Consider the following 18,039-nt stretch of genomic DNA (forward strand, 5'->3'; position numbering starts at 1 on the left):
AGCAAACAATGGGCTTGGTATTCCTTCTTGATTAATGGATTAATATTAATAATTAGAATAGGTATTTTCAGATCAATGTTAAACATGCCCTGGCAATACTTCCTAACAACACACCTCCTTTATTTATTGCTATACTTTCACTAGAATTGGTAATGATGGAGATCATGGCCCCAATGTTGGAGCGGACAAAATTTGTGCTACGGGGTTACTTTCTGTGTTCACTGGGTGCCGAAAGTGGAAATGTTGTTGATTCCCATGTCCACTCAGCGTTACCTGACAAGTCACGTTCCTCTAACCCTGGACATGATCCCGAAATCTCAGTGATACCGAGGAGCATGACCTTAAAGTCTAGTCTGACTCTTCGGGCCCTGTTAGATGTAAAGGATCCACGGCACTGTTGGTAGCTGAGCAAGAGAGTCCTCCCAATGTCTCGCCCAGTCGTCATCTCTAAACCAGCACCACCAAAGCAGATTATCCAATCATTCATCTCGTAGCTTTTGGTGGGATCCACCTCTTTGCAAATGGGTTTTTATTACATAGCAACAGTGATTACACATCAAAAGTACTTAATTTGGCTACAAAGCGCTTTTGGACAACCCTGGGATTCCATATAAACGCATGTTTTCCTTTCCGGATTTCCGGGGTTTGGGTCTCCCAATCTCCCACCGTAAGTTCGGGAGACTGGGAGAAATATTGTCCGCGGCCATTTCTACAGGGGCTTCTGCCGATCTCCAACTGGGAATTCCACGAGAATCTATCCAGAGAGCACCAGATGTTTCCTGGTACGAAAATTCTTCGGGATAACATGGATGGAAGCGAGTTCCGTCGGACTTTCCAAATTGGATAAATATTTGAGAAGCAGAAGTTGGAGGGCTGTGGGGGGAGAGCAGGGGAGTGTGGGGCTAGTCCGAAGGGCCAGAGCAGAGCATGATGGGACAAATAGCCTCCTGTGTGATTTCATGATATGATCACCGAAAAATCCTTTAAACTTGGTATTGAGAAACGAAGGAAATAAATTGTCTTGGGACTTAAATAGTCAGATGTCTGCACTGACTGGTTAGTTCAGCTCCTGAAATTCAGCAGTTGACTGTTAGCCGAGGCATTGCTGAGAATTGAACTTGCTGCAGATCCGGCGAGTTTGAGTGTCAGCCAGGCCCCGGAGCACGTGGCCTGGAATGACCAACGACGCAGGGAAGCAGCTTTCTCGCTGAGACTGCCTTTCAGTTCACAGATTCTGCCGAAAGTTAGCGTGAAGCGCTTTTGTTTGTTTATGTCCCGACGCTCACTATCCCTTCAGGGTGACAGATGGTGTTGACACGTGTAACATTAGGGACATTATCCCCGTCAGGTAACAATGAGGGCGTGTTGTCAACATTTCCAGCACCTCTGGGGCTTCTCATCTCTTTTCCCTTTTTTGAAAAATTGGTACTTGTTGAAGCTAACAGCTGTCTCCATTAACTAAACAAACACTCAAGCTTCCCCATTGCACCTGAATTCACACGAGCGTGTTTATTAGTTGTTTTATGAACCGCGCGGCATTGGAAAGACAATTGCCATGACGATTTTCAGGGTTTTTTTTTTGGAACTCTACAGAATCATCTGGTGCAAGAGGAGGCCATTCCGCCCTTTGAAAAAGCTACCCCATTAGCCCCACTCTCCTCCTCTTTCCCCACGGCCCTGAAAAATTCCCCCTTCAAGCAGATATCCAATTCCTTTTGGGGAATTTGAACTTGCAACCACCTCCCTTGTAGGCCGTGAATTCCAGATCATTATCAGCATTTCTTCAATTCACTCTGTTCTGGTGAAGAATTGTAAAGTGGTTAAGTGTAAATGCTGTAATAATTTAGGCAGCGTATAAGCACGTGGCTCATTCTCTTTTCTCTCAATTGTCTATTTATTAATTCCTATCACCCCTGCCTGTCCTCCAACAATGACGGTGTAGCAGTGCGTTGGCTATGGTGCTGGAAAAACGCTCCAGATATTGAAACGTCTTAAAATAAAAACAGAAACACTCAGTTGGTCCAGCAGCATCTGCGGAGAAAGAACCATTTCCTGTCGACGGCCTTTCATGAGATGTAAAAAGATCTTCTATCGCACAGATATGAAATTAAATTAAATTTTCTAAAAGAAAATCTAGTAACTGATGGGCAAACGATCATGAAAGAAATTGCATTTTTTTTGGGGGGGGCACCTTTATGATCTTGGAATCCCTACGGTGCAGAAGGAGGCCATTCGGCCTATTGAGTCTGCACCGACCCTTTGAAAGAGCCCCTTACCTTGGCCCAATCCCCGGCCTATTCCCACCTAACCTTTTGAACACTAACGGGCAATTTATCATGGCCAATCCACCTAACCTGCACATCTTTGGACTGTGGGAGGAAACCGGAGCACCCGGAGGAAACCCACGCACACACGGGGAGAATGTGCAGACTCCGCACAGACAGTCACCCGAGGCTAGAATCGAACCCGGGTCGCTGGCGCTGTGAGGCAGCAGTGCTAACCACTGTGCCACCATGCTGCGCCTGTCCTCAAAATGGCCCAAAGCAGTTCGCAGGGTAGTGAAGTATTTCTGACGTACAGCCACTGTTGCCGAGGTGAACGCTGCAGGGTTTTGATCACCACTGCCTTCCAAGGAAAAGGCCCTGCCACCTCGGCCAGGTCTCCAGATAACTGTGCTCTGTACTGTCGGGTTGGTCTTAATGGTCTCAGAATTGGCATAACAAGCCACAAAGATGTTCAAGAAATTTCATTTACAAAATGTCCTTCATGATTTTAGGACATCCTTTGGGGTCAATGAAGTATTTCTTAGGTATAATCACTTTTGGAATGTCACTGAATCACAGAACCCTACAGTACAGAAGAGGCCCTTCGGCCCATCGAGTCTGCACCGACGCATGAAAGGCCCTGTCCTGTCCACCTAATCCCACTTGCCAGCACTTGGTCCATAGCCTTGAATGTTGTGACGTGCCAAGTGCCCATCCAGGTACTTTTTAAAGGATGTGAGGCAACCCACCTCTCCCACCCTCCCAGGCAGTGCGTTCGAGACCCTCACCACTCTCTGGGTAAAAAGATTTTTCCTCAAATCCCTCCTAAATCTCCCACCCCTCACCTTGAACTTGTGACCCCTCGTAACTGACCCTTCAACTGGGGGGAACAGCTGTTCCCTATCCACTCTGTCCATGCCCCTCATAATCTTGTCCACCTCGTTCAGGTCGTCCCTCAGTCTTCTCTGCTCCAGAGAAAACAACCCAAGCCTATCCAACCTCCCTTCATAACTGAAATGTTCCACCCCAGGCAACATCCTGGTGAATTTCCTCTGCACCCCCTCCAGTGCAATCACATCCTTCCTATAATGTGGCGACCAGAATTGTACACAGTGCTCCAGCTGTGGCCTCACCAATGTTCTATACAACTCCAACGTGACCTCCCTGTTTTCCTAATCTATGCCCCGATTGGTAAATGTGAGTGCCCCTAAAGGCTTTTTCACCACCCTGTTAACCTGCCCTTCTGCCTTCCGAGATCTAAACACTCCAAGGTCCCTTTGTTCGGAACATAGTCACCAATTTGCACCAAACCTCATTCAGATGAATGGTCAGGTCAGTGGTTTTACAGATGTCAGTTCGGGGATAGGTATTGACTGGGACAGTGGGAGAACTCTCCTGCCCTTTTACATTCAGCTGGGTAGGGTGACGGTGCTTTGTCTGTTTGCAGGCGGATGGGAAGCATTTCCTATCAGGATAGCTAATGGCGGCAGTAATGGTAGTTTGGCAGTGACATTCACATCATTAGGGCAGCACGGTAGCATTGTGGTTAGCAGAATTGCTTCACAGCTCCAAGGTCCCAGGTTCGATTCCGGCTTGGGTCACTGTCTGTGCGGAGTCTGCACATCCTCCCCGTGTGTGCGTGGGTTTCCTCCGGGCGCTCCGGTTTCCTCCCACAGTCCAAAGATGTGCAGGTTAGGTGGATTGGCCATGTTAAATTGCCCTTAGTGTCCAAAATTGCCCTTAGTGTTGGGTTGGGTTATGGGGATAGGGTGGAGGTGCTGAACTTGGGTAGGGTGCTCTTTCCAAGAGCCGGTGCAGACTCGATGGGCTGAATGGCCTCCTTCTGCACTGTAAATTCTATGATATCTATGTGACTTTCCCCAGGCCAGCAGACAGCTTTGTCTGAAACAGCTTTAACTCTTCAGGCATCTGCTCGCGCAAGGTGCGTGGGGTGGTGTTTGCAGATATCTTATCAGTGAAATGTTTCATCGGTAGGTTTTGAAGCAAATATCTGTGTGGTGCCTGTTTTGGTTTTGAAATATTTATGAAAATTATAGGGAAATTTTCATTTGTTTGCATTGAAATTGCGTATTAATGTCAACAGCAAAAACAATCATTAGGAGGGGGCGATGGGAGTGTATTGGGTTTTCCACGCACATCCATGCAGAGCTAGCTATCCAATTCAGGTATTTATTTCAAATAGCTTTTTAAGGTTATTCAGAGGTTGGGAGGGAGCACAGTGACCAGCTGGTCTCACTCTCACCCACCAGCAGCAGATACTGGGCACTGAACCTTGGCAGGTTTAGAACACTGCCCCATAGCCTCTACATAGCAGCTGCAGATTACCAGGTGCACGGGGCGCCTATCCTTCGCGGTTCTGTGCTCGTGGTACATGTTTGTGTACACCTTTTCTGGGACAAGCCTGAGCGATCACTGCTGTCCAAGTAAGTGATTGGATCACCATTTGTGCAAGAAGTCCCAGAGCGTGGCTTCCTAAACAGGAATGGGAAAGAGACACATGTCAGAGCAGAAGGAGGCCATTCAGCCCATCGAGTCTGCACCGGCCCTTGGAAAGAGCATCCTACCCAGGCCCACACCTCCACCCTATCCCCATGACCCAGTAACCCCACCTGACCTTTTTGGATGCTAAGGAGCAATTTAGCATGGCCAATCCACTTAACCTGCACATCTTTGGACTGTGGGAAGAAACCGGAGCACCCAGAGGAAACCGTAAAAAGCTATTTGTCGGTTGTGACAATGTAAGGACATTGCATTCTGCGGTCTGGTTCAGACAGGATTGTGATTCAGATAAATGTCATTGACGTAAAGGGATATGGGGATGGTGTGGGGAAAAAGGCATTGAAGTGGATGATCAGCCTTGATCATATTGAATGATGGGACAGGCTCGATGGGCCGAATGGTCTACTCCTGCTCCTTTGTTCTCAAAAATGGAGAAACCTGACAGCTTCTTCCATTTGCCTTCCCAAAGTGCTTCCAAAAATAGACATAGTCTGTTGTCTCATTCTCCTTTTCTCAGTGACAATAACTCTCTATTTACACTCCCCTGCTTACCAAGTAGACAATTGCAACATCATTGACAGATGCATAATCCAGTCAGCTGACCAGCACGGATATATAGAGTTAGACGAAGCTCGTGTGGGGCATAGATTAGTTAGGTTAGATGGTCTATTTGGTTGCTGTCCAGTACTTTGTGTTATTTTAGTGTAATTTGTGCCATTTTTTTTGATTTCGACAATCCGTCGGGTAGTGTCCCACTGATGTTTCTGGGAGGAAGATATGTTTGCGTTACTAACTTTAATGCAGTCGTCACGCTCTCAAATGTGCCCAACTCCAGTTAAAATCAGACTGTCGAAGTGTAATCTCTTGATGTTTCTCTTTTTCTACTTCCAGGGAATACGATTTCGCTCCCAACTGCTTCTGGTGCAAAGAAAAGATTCTGGATCATCGAAGATATGTCTCCCTTTGGCAAGCGGCGCAAGACAGCCTCTTCTCGAAAGATGTTGGATGAAGGAATGATGCTTGAGGGCTTCAAACGCTACGATCTCTACGAAGACTGCAAAGACGCCTCTTGCCAGTTCTCACTGAAGGTTACCCACTACCACTGCACCCGGGAGAACTGTGGCTACAAGTTCTGCGGCCGCACCCACATGTACAAGCATGCCCAGCACCATGACCGAGTGGACAACTTGGTTCTCGATGACTTCAAACGCTTTAAGTCCTCGCTGCGCTGCTACTTTGGGGACTGTCAGTTTTCAGGAAACAGCACCCACTTCCATTGTCTACGCTGTGGCTTCCGCTGTACTGACAGTACCAAGGTAACCGCTCATCGGAAACACCACGGCAAGCAAGATGTGATCAGTGCTGCTGGGTTCTGCCAGTTCAGCTCGAGCGTGGACTGCGAGGTCCCTGACTGTAAATACAAGCTGAAATGCTCCCATTTCCACTGCACCTACCCAGACTGCAAACACACTGTCGTGGGAATGTCTCAGATGGACTCTCACAAGCGCAAGCACGAGAAGCTGGAACGTGGCGAGATGACCTCCATCTCACCCACCCGCGAGGTCATGCACAGCACAAGCGCCACGGTGGAGTATGATTCCCAGGGATCTTCCCTCAACCTGGATGGATCCCTAAACCTCAGCACCAACGTAGATGGCTCCCTCTTCTTCCTCAGAAACGCTGCTGGTATCGGATTGAACGACTCACTGGATCTGAGCGCAAAGCCCCACGAGGGCGTCTCAGTCGCTGGGACGGCTCAAGAGGACGTCACCGCGACGTCCGGCGACGCCGAAGATGATAACGACATGACACAGGATGAAGAGCTAAACGAAGATGATGATGATCTCAACACGGACTCGGATAGTACCCATGGCACCATGCCCGAGAATGTGGACATGAGTGAAAAAGATGATGCAACAGGGCTGTAGCTGGGGGCAGCCGTTCCCCCCCGCCCCATCACCCCCACGCTCCCTTTCTCATATAAAGAGTCTGTTCTCTATATACTTGTTTAAATTATCTGGGATGACAATTTTCCTTAATAAAAAAATGTAGTAGAATTAACCACAAGAACTCTCCAGGCGCTGTAATATTTAAGAGGCCTGAGGGGAAGGTAACCTTTGGTGCCTCAGCTCTTCATTAGAGAGTTTCTCAGCTTCCTCCACCCACAGTGATGCTTCCAGATCAGCTAACGATGACGGGACTGTGCCCTAAACAAATGAAATAATCACCAATAGAGATGAACAAAACGATTAGCTTCAGATGGTATGTGAAGAGGAGATAGCAGCAGTAGGAAAAGAGTTTGTTCCTGAAGGATGTTTACAACCCGACCAACATAATTAAACCCTTTTAATATGCAGGGAAATCTAAAAATGTATAATCCGACATTTCTGGAGTTGGACATCATGTAATATTTGGGTATTACCTTTGCTACTGAAAACTCCTTGGTTGTGTGTGTGCATGTCTGCTAGATTTTATTGTTTTCATTTTTGGTATTTAAAAACAAAAACAGTATATGATACCGAGAATCCGAAGCCGTTTTGAGCTGTTGTGTACATTATTGTTATGGCAGAGTGTGCAAGCAAAGAACTTAGAAAGGCAGTTCTAAATCGGCGCTTTCTGTATTCAGCCCCACCATCACCTCTCGAACCAAACCGTGAGTGATGAGAAGATAAAAACGTGTAAAATGATTTCCTATCGGTAAGTCACCAAGCGTTTAGTTGAGTGCAGACTGACAAACGCTTGTCGTGTAACACGGTGTTTGCGCTCAAAAACGAATGAAGTTTAATTCCTGCTCTTCCATTAATTTATTTTGTTTTGAAGATTTTCTCTCGTTCTCTCTCTCGCTCTCCCAAGAACTTTCTTACTCTGGAGTTGGGCCGTATCATCCCAAGCCACTTGCTACTGTCAGAGCTCCTTCCATTCCATTCCTTTTGTTTCTCTTTGGGCTGTTGCAGAATGATCTTTTACCGTTGTAAAGAAGCATTGTGGCTTCTAAAAGGTTTCTCCATTTAGTTTTTGTTTTCTGGATAGATTGAGGACATTTCACGGAAGATTATTTTTTTATATTTAAAGCAGAAATCAATATGAATATTGTAGATACTTTGGGGCCCAACATTGGTGATGTTGTTTGCAAGTCATTCGCCTTCACATTGAATCTGACTCCTCACCCTTTTGAGGCTGAAAGCTGTGGTATCTCTGCTTAAAGGCGCGAGCTGGAATTTCTGCTTAGCGAGTTTCTGATCAAAGATGAACTTTTCTGTCTGTGTTTAAGATTATTTAAAAGCAGGGCCTTTGTATCTTTCAAACTGAATACAGAATATTACTCTCAAGTTGAAAGCAATTACAGGAAACTAAAGAGAAGTTGTATTGTTGTGCAACTCTTATTTGTCAATTTTTCAATGTACACTAAGGGGGAATAATCCCTTCTGTCTGCCAGTTTGACTGGAGAAATGTAGTTACTCTGTCCCATCAAAATTAGCCAGCAAGTTACTATACCGTGTCTGAAGATGTTTGGTTGACATTAGATGCTTTTATTTTAGAATTATACAACACAAACAAGGCTATTCAGTCTCTTGTGCCTGTCCTTGGCTATCCAATTAATCCCAGTCTTTCTGTCATGGCCCTGGTGATTTTTACCCTTGTATTGAATTCAGCCTGGGGAGGGTCATGTCCGTGTCCACTCCCCTGCTTTTGCACTGCAGATGAAGAAACCAGTCTCTATATTTTTTGGACTTCACTTTCAATTCGGAGTTTGACATTGGAGAGAAGGGTGGCCATTGCCCATATTTATAGAAGTCAAACCAGCTCCCATTTTTGCCCACATGTGTGAGTCATTTAATTTACAGTGCAGAAGGAGGCCATTCAGCCCATCGAGTCTGCACCAGCTCTTGGAAAGAGCTCCCTACCCAAGCCCACACCTCCACCCTATCCCCATAATCCAGTAACCCCACCCAACACTAAGGGCAATTTTAGACACTAAGGGCAATTTAGCACTGCCAATCCACCTAACCCGCACATCTTTGGACTGTGGGAGGAAACCGGAGCACCCGGAGGAAACCCACGCACACACGGGGAGGGTGTGCAGACTCCGCACAGACAGTGACCCAAGCCGGAATCGAACCTGGGACCCTGGAGCTGTGAAGCAATTGTGCTAACCACTGTGCTACCGTGCTGCCCGAGTCGGTCACACTGACAGATGGAAGAAGCTTGTTTCCACAATAACATTCAGCCGATCTAGGAGACATCCTTGCCCACCTTTGGCAATTCCTCAATCCAGTAATTGTACCTTTTAAAGTTCAATGCTCCCCCTTTCATCGGCTCTTGATGAGTCCGGATGCTTGTTCTGCTAATTATATAGATTTGCAGTCCGGCCACACTTCAGTGGCAGATTAATGACACCCATTTCCACCTTTACTGGAAGCTCAGGCATTAATTGGTCAGCTAAAGGGGTCAGTTTAACACCTCATTAGTCACTAACTAGTGGAGTTTAGCCAGTGTAAATGTCTATAAAACTCTGTTATTGTAAATATACCAATTGCTTTCTAAATAAATTAGTTTTAGCATTTAAGTTCTCCTAAGTATAGAGTCTGGACAGGATCAATTCTAAACTTTCAATGTCTTCAATCTGTTCAGGTGCAGCTCCAATGGTCAGGCTGTGCAGAATGCAACACTGGGGAGGCATCAGTTTACTCAGATCATCCTGATGTACTTTGACTCAATAATTTTTAATTTGGTCAAATCAGGTGGAGTAAAAAGGGGATATTGTATAGATTAGCTCCCTAAATTTAAAGGAATTATACTGCAGCCTTGAGCCTCAAAAGTCTATCAAGTTATTGTTCTTAGTCTGCAGTGAGGAAAGAGATGTCAGGTCACCTGTTGTAAAGACACCCAGTCACATTTACAGTGAGCATGGTGGTCACTTACTGGAGAGGAGGGGTGCTAACGGCACACACTGCTCAGGAAACTGCAGCCCCAGAAATCCCCAGGTTCTACTCTTCCTCATCTATTCCCCTTGCTGAGGGAACCAGGAAATTCTCTCACCCAGGGGGCAGGGGGGGTTCTGGAATTCACTGCCTGAAAAGGTAGTAGAGGCACAAGCCCTCAGAACATTTAAAAAGTACTTGCTCCACAATATGTAGGCTCGGGCACGTCAAGTGCACATCCAAGAGCCTGGAATTTGGGGGAGGCTAGGTGGGCCCATGTAAGGCCAGTGTGGGTGTGATGGACCGAATGGCCTCCTTCTGTGCTGCTCATTCCCCTGATCTACAACCTGCCCTTCAACATCAGCCAAAGTCATTGGATGCTGATGGCTCCCAGCCATGAATTAGCCACAATTGTCTCCAATTGAACATGGGGAACAGGTGGGAAAGTGGAGTGAAAGCCAAAGTTTGGTCATGATCATATTGATTGGGGGGTGCAGGCTCGATGAGCTGAATGGTCTACTCTTGCTCCCGTTTCTTGCCAAAGGCATTTCCCCCAATCACTGGATCTGTTCTCGCAGCTCAAATTCCTTCCTCCCTTGTGGTCAATGTCGGATGGCACCGTAACCTATTCACCCCCAAAGCGAACCTCTGACCCTATCTCCATTTCATCATCCACCTCCACCCCTGCCTCAACCCAGCCCCGATTCCCTGATTCCAAAGCTCTCATGGTCTGTCTCCAGCCCTCCACAAAACCTCAGCTCCTGCAAAACGTTGACAACCGGATTGCAATCGGTCCCAAGACCCGTTCCTTACTCAGCTTGACCACAGTTCACACCCCACTATCTCCCAACAAGTGCTATTTAAAATTCTGACCCCACCCCCCCTCCTCCCGCAACCACAACCATGTTCAAATCACTTCCTTTAAATTAGTGCTTCCCAAACCCCTGAGGTGACCCTGTTTTAATACCTCCGACATTGTGTGTCCCAGAGTGAAAATTTGGGGAGGTATGAGAGCTCGAGTGGGGGTGGGCGCATGGGGAGGTCGAGAGGCTTTAGTTGTTGAGCAGGAGTGTTCAGAGAGTTGATGGAAAGGCAGGGTTACTGCATTGGAGCTAAAATCTTGTCCCTTGACCCCCACTAGGGGTCACAACCCACAGTTTGGGAAGCCCCGCTTCTAATCGCTTCCTGAGTTTTCCCCTTCCCTATGCTCAGTAACCTCCTCTGCTCCGACAGCCCATCCCAGAATAATCCAGCCCTCTGGTCTTTTGTGTACAACCCCCCCCCCCCCCCCCCCCCCCCCCGCCTTCACCATCACCATCACTTTTGGCTGCTATGCCGCCAGCCATCAAGGTATTGAGTTCCCCAATTCCCCGGCGTCATTCTGGCATTTCTGTCTGATCCAAACATGGCGAGGAGACGTCATGCAGGAATGCCGCACAAATGCTGAATCAGCAAAGTGGGTTTTTTCTGCGAGGTTATTTGAGACGTAGTCAAAGCTGTCAGCTCCAAAGCGATAGATTCGGGGTTGGGGATGCAACGTGAAGCATTCTCGTGCTGTCAGATTGGAGTGGTGTCTGACGGGAGCCAGCACGGAATAGAATCATTGTGTGAATTGGGAAAGAGAGAAAATTGAGAATAAAAGTAAGAAAAGTTGCAAGTAGCAAATGTTGTGTTGGAGACTGACAGCAAGTCAGGGCGGTCTAGGTAATGTGTTTTTCCTGAAAAACCTACCCACAGAATAAAAGCAATCATGCACAAAAATCACAAATTGCAGATGCTGGAAACTGAAATAAACATGTCGGAAACACTCAGGTGGACATCATCTGTGGAAAGAGGAACAATACAGCCTTCCACTCTATCACTGACCTCGTCCGTTCTTTCCCACCTCTGTACTCACTGTGGTGAACCACTGTTAGTGTACTTTATGTATTGTGGTAAACTATTACTGTACTACATGTATTGTGGTGAACCATTGCCTGATGGCTCCGCCTCCCCTCGGGCTCGGTGTAAAGGTGGCTGACCTCCGGCCCTGCCTCAGTTCGGGATCAGAGGCCAGGAGGCTTCCTGTTTAGCTTATTAAAGCCTCAGTTTCGTTCACTACTCATCTTGTGATTAATTGATGGCACATCACTCACCCCCACCTCTCTTACCCTGCCTCTATACTTACCCCCACCCCCTCACCCTGCCTCTAAACTTGTCCCCAGCCCCTCACCCTGACTCTGTAATTGTTTAACTCTGCTCCATCCCTAACTCCTTCCAGTGATGAAGGACGGCCATTGACCTGGAAAATTGACTCCGTTTCTCACTCCACACACGCTGCCTGGCCTGCTGAGCATTTCCCACACTTTGTTTCTTTCGAAGCAATCTTATGACAGGCAATTTCCCATTCTTACTCTGACCATCTGGAAATTTAGTCCCTCACCCTCAAAATATTTTATAAAAAGTAATATTTTAAGTAGCAGCAATTTAGTTTTTTTTATGAATGATTGAGTAGACAAAGCTGGCAGATATTTTCCACAGAGCCACCACAGCAAACACTCGGGGTTTTGTAGAAGCAGGTAATGTCTCTTAAAAGGGCAATGTCTAACCTTACGGTACTTGTTTCTACACTTCAATGGATGAAGCATTACGGATGAGTGTTGAAACTAATGGGTGTTAACCTGCTCTTTTTGTCTTTTTTAAAACACAGATATATATATAAATATATATATATAAGTTTGCACTAATTTAGTTTTACATTAGAACTGACAGTTGTGGACCCTACCAGTTACAAATAATGGAAAATGAGAATTAGACTAATTTGCCAAGTCTTAAAGCAGCAGTAGCCCCTTTGAAAGTGTATGGTGGAGCAAATGTTTCTCCCTTACACTCTCTCAATTTCCATGATTATTTAATGGTGTCAGATTTGCTTTAAACTGTTAACAAGATATTGTTGTCGTGAAGTATTCAGGGCCACAGCACACACATTGAGTTGATCGGTGTCAAGTACAAACTCCTTCTAAGTGAGTCATGAAAAGGGACTACTCTGGCTTTAAGAATGAATTAATGTTTCCCCGGGGGGGGGGGGGGAGGCCCAACTGTAACTGTAGCATTAACCCTTTGAGGACAGCAGTCAGTTTAAACCCCCCCCCCCCACCAGCACCAAATCTTGAAACACAGCAAGATTTCAATACTCCATTCTAGTCACCGTGCGTTAGCTAGATGAAGTGTATGTGTGTGCGTGCACGTGTGTGTCTAAGGTCCTGTGCTTTTCACTCTGTGCTTTGTAAGAACCGGCATTATGTACATTATTTTGTTTTTGCACAAATATCGCGTTGACGGGAAATAATATGTATTTAAAGTTGCTGCTTGAAAGCCCCGCCCCTTCCAAAAGCAAGTCCACCAGTTCTCAAAGGGTTAAAGGCACATGACTTAACAAAATCATGTCATTTTTGAAGGATTTCTTTTTTTTTTAAATTATGAATTCTGGAGTAGTTATCTTTTGTGTGCAATTGCTTCAACGTTGATAGTGTAACTTGGCTCTTGAACAGTAATATATAGACTGTTAGCACTGACACTGAGTGTGGTTCAGGTTTAACTTGAATTTTGTAGAACGTGAATTAACTTAGGTCTATGAATATTAATTACTAGTTAATTTAATACCGATATCCCTCAAGTTTTATTTTGTGTGTTCTTTATTTTTGCTGCCTATTCGATGGTGGGTTCTATTTAAGCGTCAGACACGAGGCAAGCAATATTAATTCTGTTTATTTTTTATTTTCTGATTCCATACTTACTTTTGAAAAGAAAAAAAAAAAGACCTGTAAAATTGTTTCGAGCTGGGGAGCAGGTTATGCACTTGGATTAACTTGGCATGTGTCATTTTATTTTAATACATAGAAAGCATGTTAAGTCCAAAGCTGTTAAGTTTATTTCTCCTTTTCCTCCGCCTGTGCTGTTTTGAAAAAACGGGTAACACATCAGTCGATGTTTGCCAGATGGCATTGTGTAGATAGTCTACCAGAACACAAAGAGAAATGAAAATAATGATTATGTAAAACCAGACAGAAACATCCAAATCTTTTAAACAGTCGAAGCTGCTGAAGCAAATGATCATTTTACTGTTAATTTAACTAAAACTGGATTGATCTCTTTGAGATGAAAAAAAAGGAAAGATTACGATGTAGCAAAAGAGAATTCTAGCCTTTGTAATATAAATATTGCACACTAGGATAAGAAGCCATCTCTAGATCATATGGATTTGTGTAATTTTTTTTCTCTGTGGGGAGAACTTGATCCACTTACGATGTACATGGCTGTATACATGGAGACAACAACTTTTTTTATATGGTTTGGAAAAAATGTTCTCCAATACTTGAATATGACCCCTCGGCACCTATGTTATTGATAACTGAATATTTTTCCACTTGAATCTAGTGCTGTTAGAAATTTAATATATGTGTTTTATTTATTTGATTGGTTTTGCATGTCTGATGCAAGGGTTTGAGATTTTCACTCAATAAAAACTGGAAAAAATAGCAACCGTTGTCACTGTTTATTAAACTCACTTTCCACGACTGCCTTTAACATAGAAAGATGACGACACAGAATAGGGACACAGTGCTTTCTGAAGCAAAACCTACAGAATTTGGTGCTGATCCAAAGGAGGAAGACTCTTAGTCAGTGAGATGGATTTGAAAGAAGTTCTGAAGGAGATGAGGGTGAAGGGATTTAGGGAGAGTGTTTCCAATGGTGGGACAAAAGGAGGGGGAGATGAAAAAGGTGATGGTGCAGTAGAATCCCTACGGTGCAGAAGGAGGCCATTTGACCCATTGTGTCTGCACCAACCCTGTGAAAGAGCCCCCCTACTCCCCTATCCCCGTAACCCCACGTGTTGATCATGGTCAATCCACCTAGCATGCGCACCTTTGGAAACCCACACAGAGACAGGGAGAACGTGCAAACTCCACACAAATAGTCAACCAAGGCTGGAATCGAACCCGGTTCTTGGCGCTGTGAGGCAGCAGAGCCAACCACTGTGCCACCATGCTACTCATGGTCAGAGGAATATCGGAGGTTAAGGAAACAAAAAGGGGTGAGGTCAATTACTGAATGATAAGAATTTTAAATTTGGGGCAATATACAGAAGATGGTGTTTGAACCAAATGGAATTCATCAATGTACAGATACAATTCTCTTCTCCATTCCATTTGGGCCAATCTCCTGGCATTAACCATTCTCCATGGCAGTCTTCATTGCTGTCTGTATCAATTCTACATTTCCCACTTGGAACCCAAGTCACTACCTGTTGTGTTACCAAGTCCATTAAGAGTTGTTGTAGGTTCATTCTCTCGATCCTATGAATGACTTTGTACATTTGTAACTTTCTTCCTGAGGGTTTCTCTTTTCAAAAGCCAAGAGTTCTGGCTCATCGAGGAGATTGGGGATTAAAAGAGGATTGTCTGATTTTTATTATGAGAGGGGTAAGTTTATCGTCCATAAAATAGAGGACCAACAGGTGGTGTTGGGGGTCCGTGATGGACCAATCATTGATACACCCAAGGTGGTGTTGGGTCAATGGGCTGAATAGATTTTTCTCACTCCAAACGCTGTGTTCTTGTGGCGGACTTCTTTGGTCTTCCATCGATGATATGTGCCCGCTGATAAATGATATAGTCTATTACAAACTGACACATGCCCTCCAGGGATTGCACTAATAACCACATCACTTGATCCATCTCGACCCACAGGACTACTAATAAAATCTGGTGAACTCGTAAAGTTTCCATCTTGAAGCTCTTAAGATCTAATAGCAATGCGGCTCCTATTAATTCGAGCGTGTGTGTGGGAGGACCGATTGGTTGTTTGTAGAGGAGGGGAATTTTGCTGCAGTTTGATGTCCCCTCCCCACCCCCGACACTAGTTCCTGTACTTTCAATTTCTTGGCTCGTCTGTTCAACTCTGGTGTCTGTGAAGGGGCATTTCCACATCAGCTCATTATGCCACATCATTTAACACCTTGCTCCTGGTGTTGAGGTGGGGACAGTTCTAGCAGCACTGCCAAGCCCCAATGCCGTGACGAACTGTCTGGTTGTCATGTGGGAGCCTCGACGGTGAGCATCAGTGGAAATCTCAACTGAGGAGAGTATTACAGCTGAGCCTGACCTTGTTCACACATTCACCCTGTTAACGGGACTGGCTGTATTGATCGTAAGGAGCAAAAGCATTGACTTTCCTCGCTCAGTGGGAACAATGGATGACCAGTAATTCAGAATGCACTGGCTCTCTGATAGGGGACCCTCTTGCTTTTTAAAGTTTGGTTACCCTTTGGCTAAATTTGTTGAGCTAGCCCCAATGTGTGTCAATGTATTGTTAAAGAGAGGGGACAAGGGGCCTTTGGTGGCGCGATGTGAGGGGGTGACGTGTCCGCGGCTGCTCCCGCTGGAAAGCTGACCTTTTTACTGGCGCCAAGGGTCTTTTACTTCTCGGAAAGTCTTGAAAGTTAGCGGGGTAGGGCTCTCTGAGATGCCCGAGGGAGCAGGGCCAAAAAGGTTTTCCTGTCAGCGGAGTCTGAAGACTCTGCGGGATCTGGCGGTAAGATGGATGAGGTAGTTTCTTCCTGACCAACCATTCCACTAACGGCCGAGGCTCCCACCGGAATTATAACGATCAAGATTGATAAACACCAACAAAATGTGTCAGTGGATCTTAAACAATCACTTGAAGAGGCCTTGCCCCCCCATTCGTTTGGTTCTTGAAACCAGAAGTAAGACCGTCTAAGCTCATGGAGACACAATTTAGAGCACGGAGGCGGCATTATCGGATCACAGTGATTGGATCTGAAGTCCGATCTTGCTTCGGTTGTTGAAGTCAATTAGTTGAAGACAACTCATTGAAAACCAAACTCGAGTGGGAAACATTAGGGACCTTCAAGCGGCTATTGGATAGGTACATGGATTACGGTAGAATGATGGGGTGTAGATTAATTTGTTCTTCATCTAGGACAAAAGTTCGGCACAACATCGTGAGCCGAAGGGCCTGTTCTGTGCTGTATTTTTCTATGTTCTATGAATAACCTGGAGAATAGAGCCAGGCGAGAGAATATTTGAATTGTGGAGTCACAGAGGGAATTGAGGGCCACACCTCCCTGAATATTTCTCGGGCATGTTCCACAAGATGATGGGGGAGGATGTGTTTACAATCCGGGGCCATCACTCACTACAACCTTAGCCTCAATCTGGAGATCTGCCTTGTTTGGTGATCACAAAATTGCATAGTTTTAAAGAAAAAGAGCAGGTTCCTCAATGGCAAGGGAGCATCATAATCTCACGTGGGAAGGACACACCATTAGGCTACCGTACCAGGACATGACTGTGGATTTTGCTAAGAAAAACCACAGCCGCTTTTGATGGAGTGAAATCCATCCTCTACGCGAATTAAGTCAAGTTCGGGATGGTCTATCTAGCTCGCCTTTGAGTGACATGAGGGGAAAAAGATCTTTTTTTTGACATAACAGTAGATGCGGACTCATTTGTTAAAAAGCGCAAGTGTGCGCTGTTTAATCTGTTTGGCTTTGTGGATGGGTGCTTTGTCTTTTATGTCATTTCATGTTCGCTGTTTGGGTGTGTTCTTGATACCTTTGGTTAGATTTCTGCTACATTAATCTATTGTTCCCCTTCTCTTTTCATCATCGTCGTTTGACGTGACATTTAGTCACTAGTGTGGCATCGTAAATTCAATAAGATTTTATTCTCCATTTCAGAGTCTCCCTGCTGACGAGGGTGGTAGATAACAGGCGTGGGTTTACTGCAGCTCATTACAAGTTATTAAAAATGAGTTTGCTGGTTTCCTTTGTCGAATCATCGGACTTGGCTCGATAACTTGGGTGGATCTTTTTGCTTTATCTTTTCAGTATCCCCTGTTTGATGTCTCTCTTGGGGAAATGGCTAACTCCAGATTACGAGGTGGTCGGAGACCTCCAATCCGCCTGGTTACCTGGAATGTTAGGGGAGTGAATGGCCCAGTAAAACGGTCGCGGTCATTCGCTCATCTTAAGAGCCTAAACTCTGATATTGCTTTTTTGCAGGAAACCCACCTGCGTATCAAGGATCAGAACAGGTTACGCAAAGATTGGGTTGGGCAAGTTTACCATTCTAGATTTAATGGCAGGGCCAGCGGTACTGTGATTTTAATTCATAAAAGAGTTCAGTTCTCCGCGTCTCAGATAGCTGACCCCAATGCTCGATACATTATTGTTCGTGGCTCCCTGTTGAACTCCCCAATAGTTATGGTCAACGGTTATGCCCCTAACTGGGATGATACAAATTTTATTAACTCTCTGTTAGCTTCCCTCC

At 45.4% G+C, this 18,039-nt stretch overlaps 1 protein-coding gene across 6 annotated transcripts in view; it reads left to right on the plus strand.

The window, feature by feature from the left end:
- The window catches only part of casz1 (castor zinc finger 1), a 750,295-nt gene extending 736,072 nt beyond the window's left edge, over positions 1-14,223 (plus strand). For all 6 annotated transcript variants that reach the window (XM_072477862.1, XM_072477866.1, XM_072477864.1 and 3 more), the window contains one exon: positions 5,676-14,223. In XM_072477862.1, the coding sequence (XP_072333963.1) occupies positions 5,676-6,712 (1,037 nt within the window). In that variant the 3' untranslated portion in view covers positions 6,713-14,223. The remainder of the gene's footprint in view (positions 1-5,675) is intronic.
- The last annotated feature ends 3,816 nt before the right edge of the window (positions 14,224-18,039 follow it).

This window comes from Scyliorhinus torazame, chromosome 16 (genome assembly GCF_047496885.1).
Source record: "Scyliorhinus torazame isolate Kashiwa2021f chromosome 16, sScyTor2.1, whole genome shotgun sequence".
Taxonomy (NCBI): Eukaryota; Metazoa; Chordata; class Chondrichthyes; order Carcharhiniformes; family Scyliorhinidae; genus Scyliorhinus; species Scyliorhinus torazame.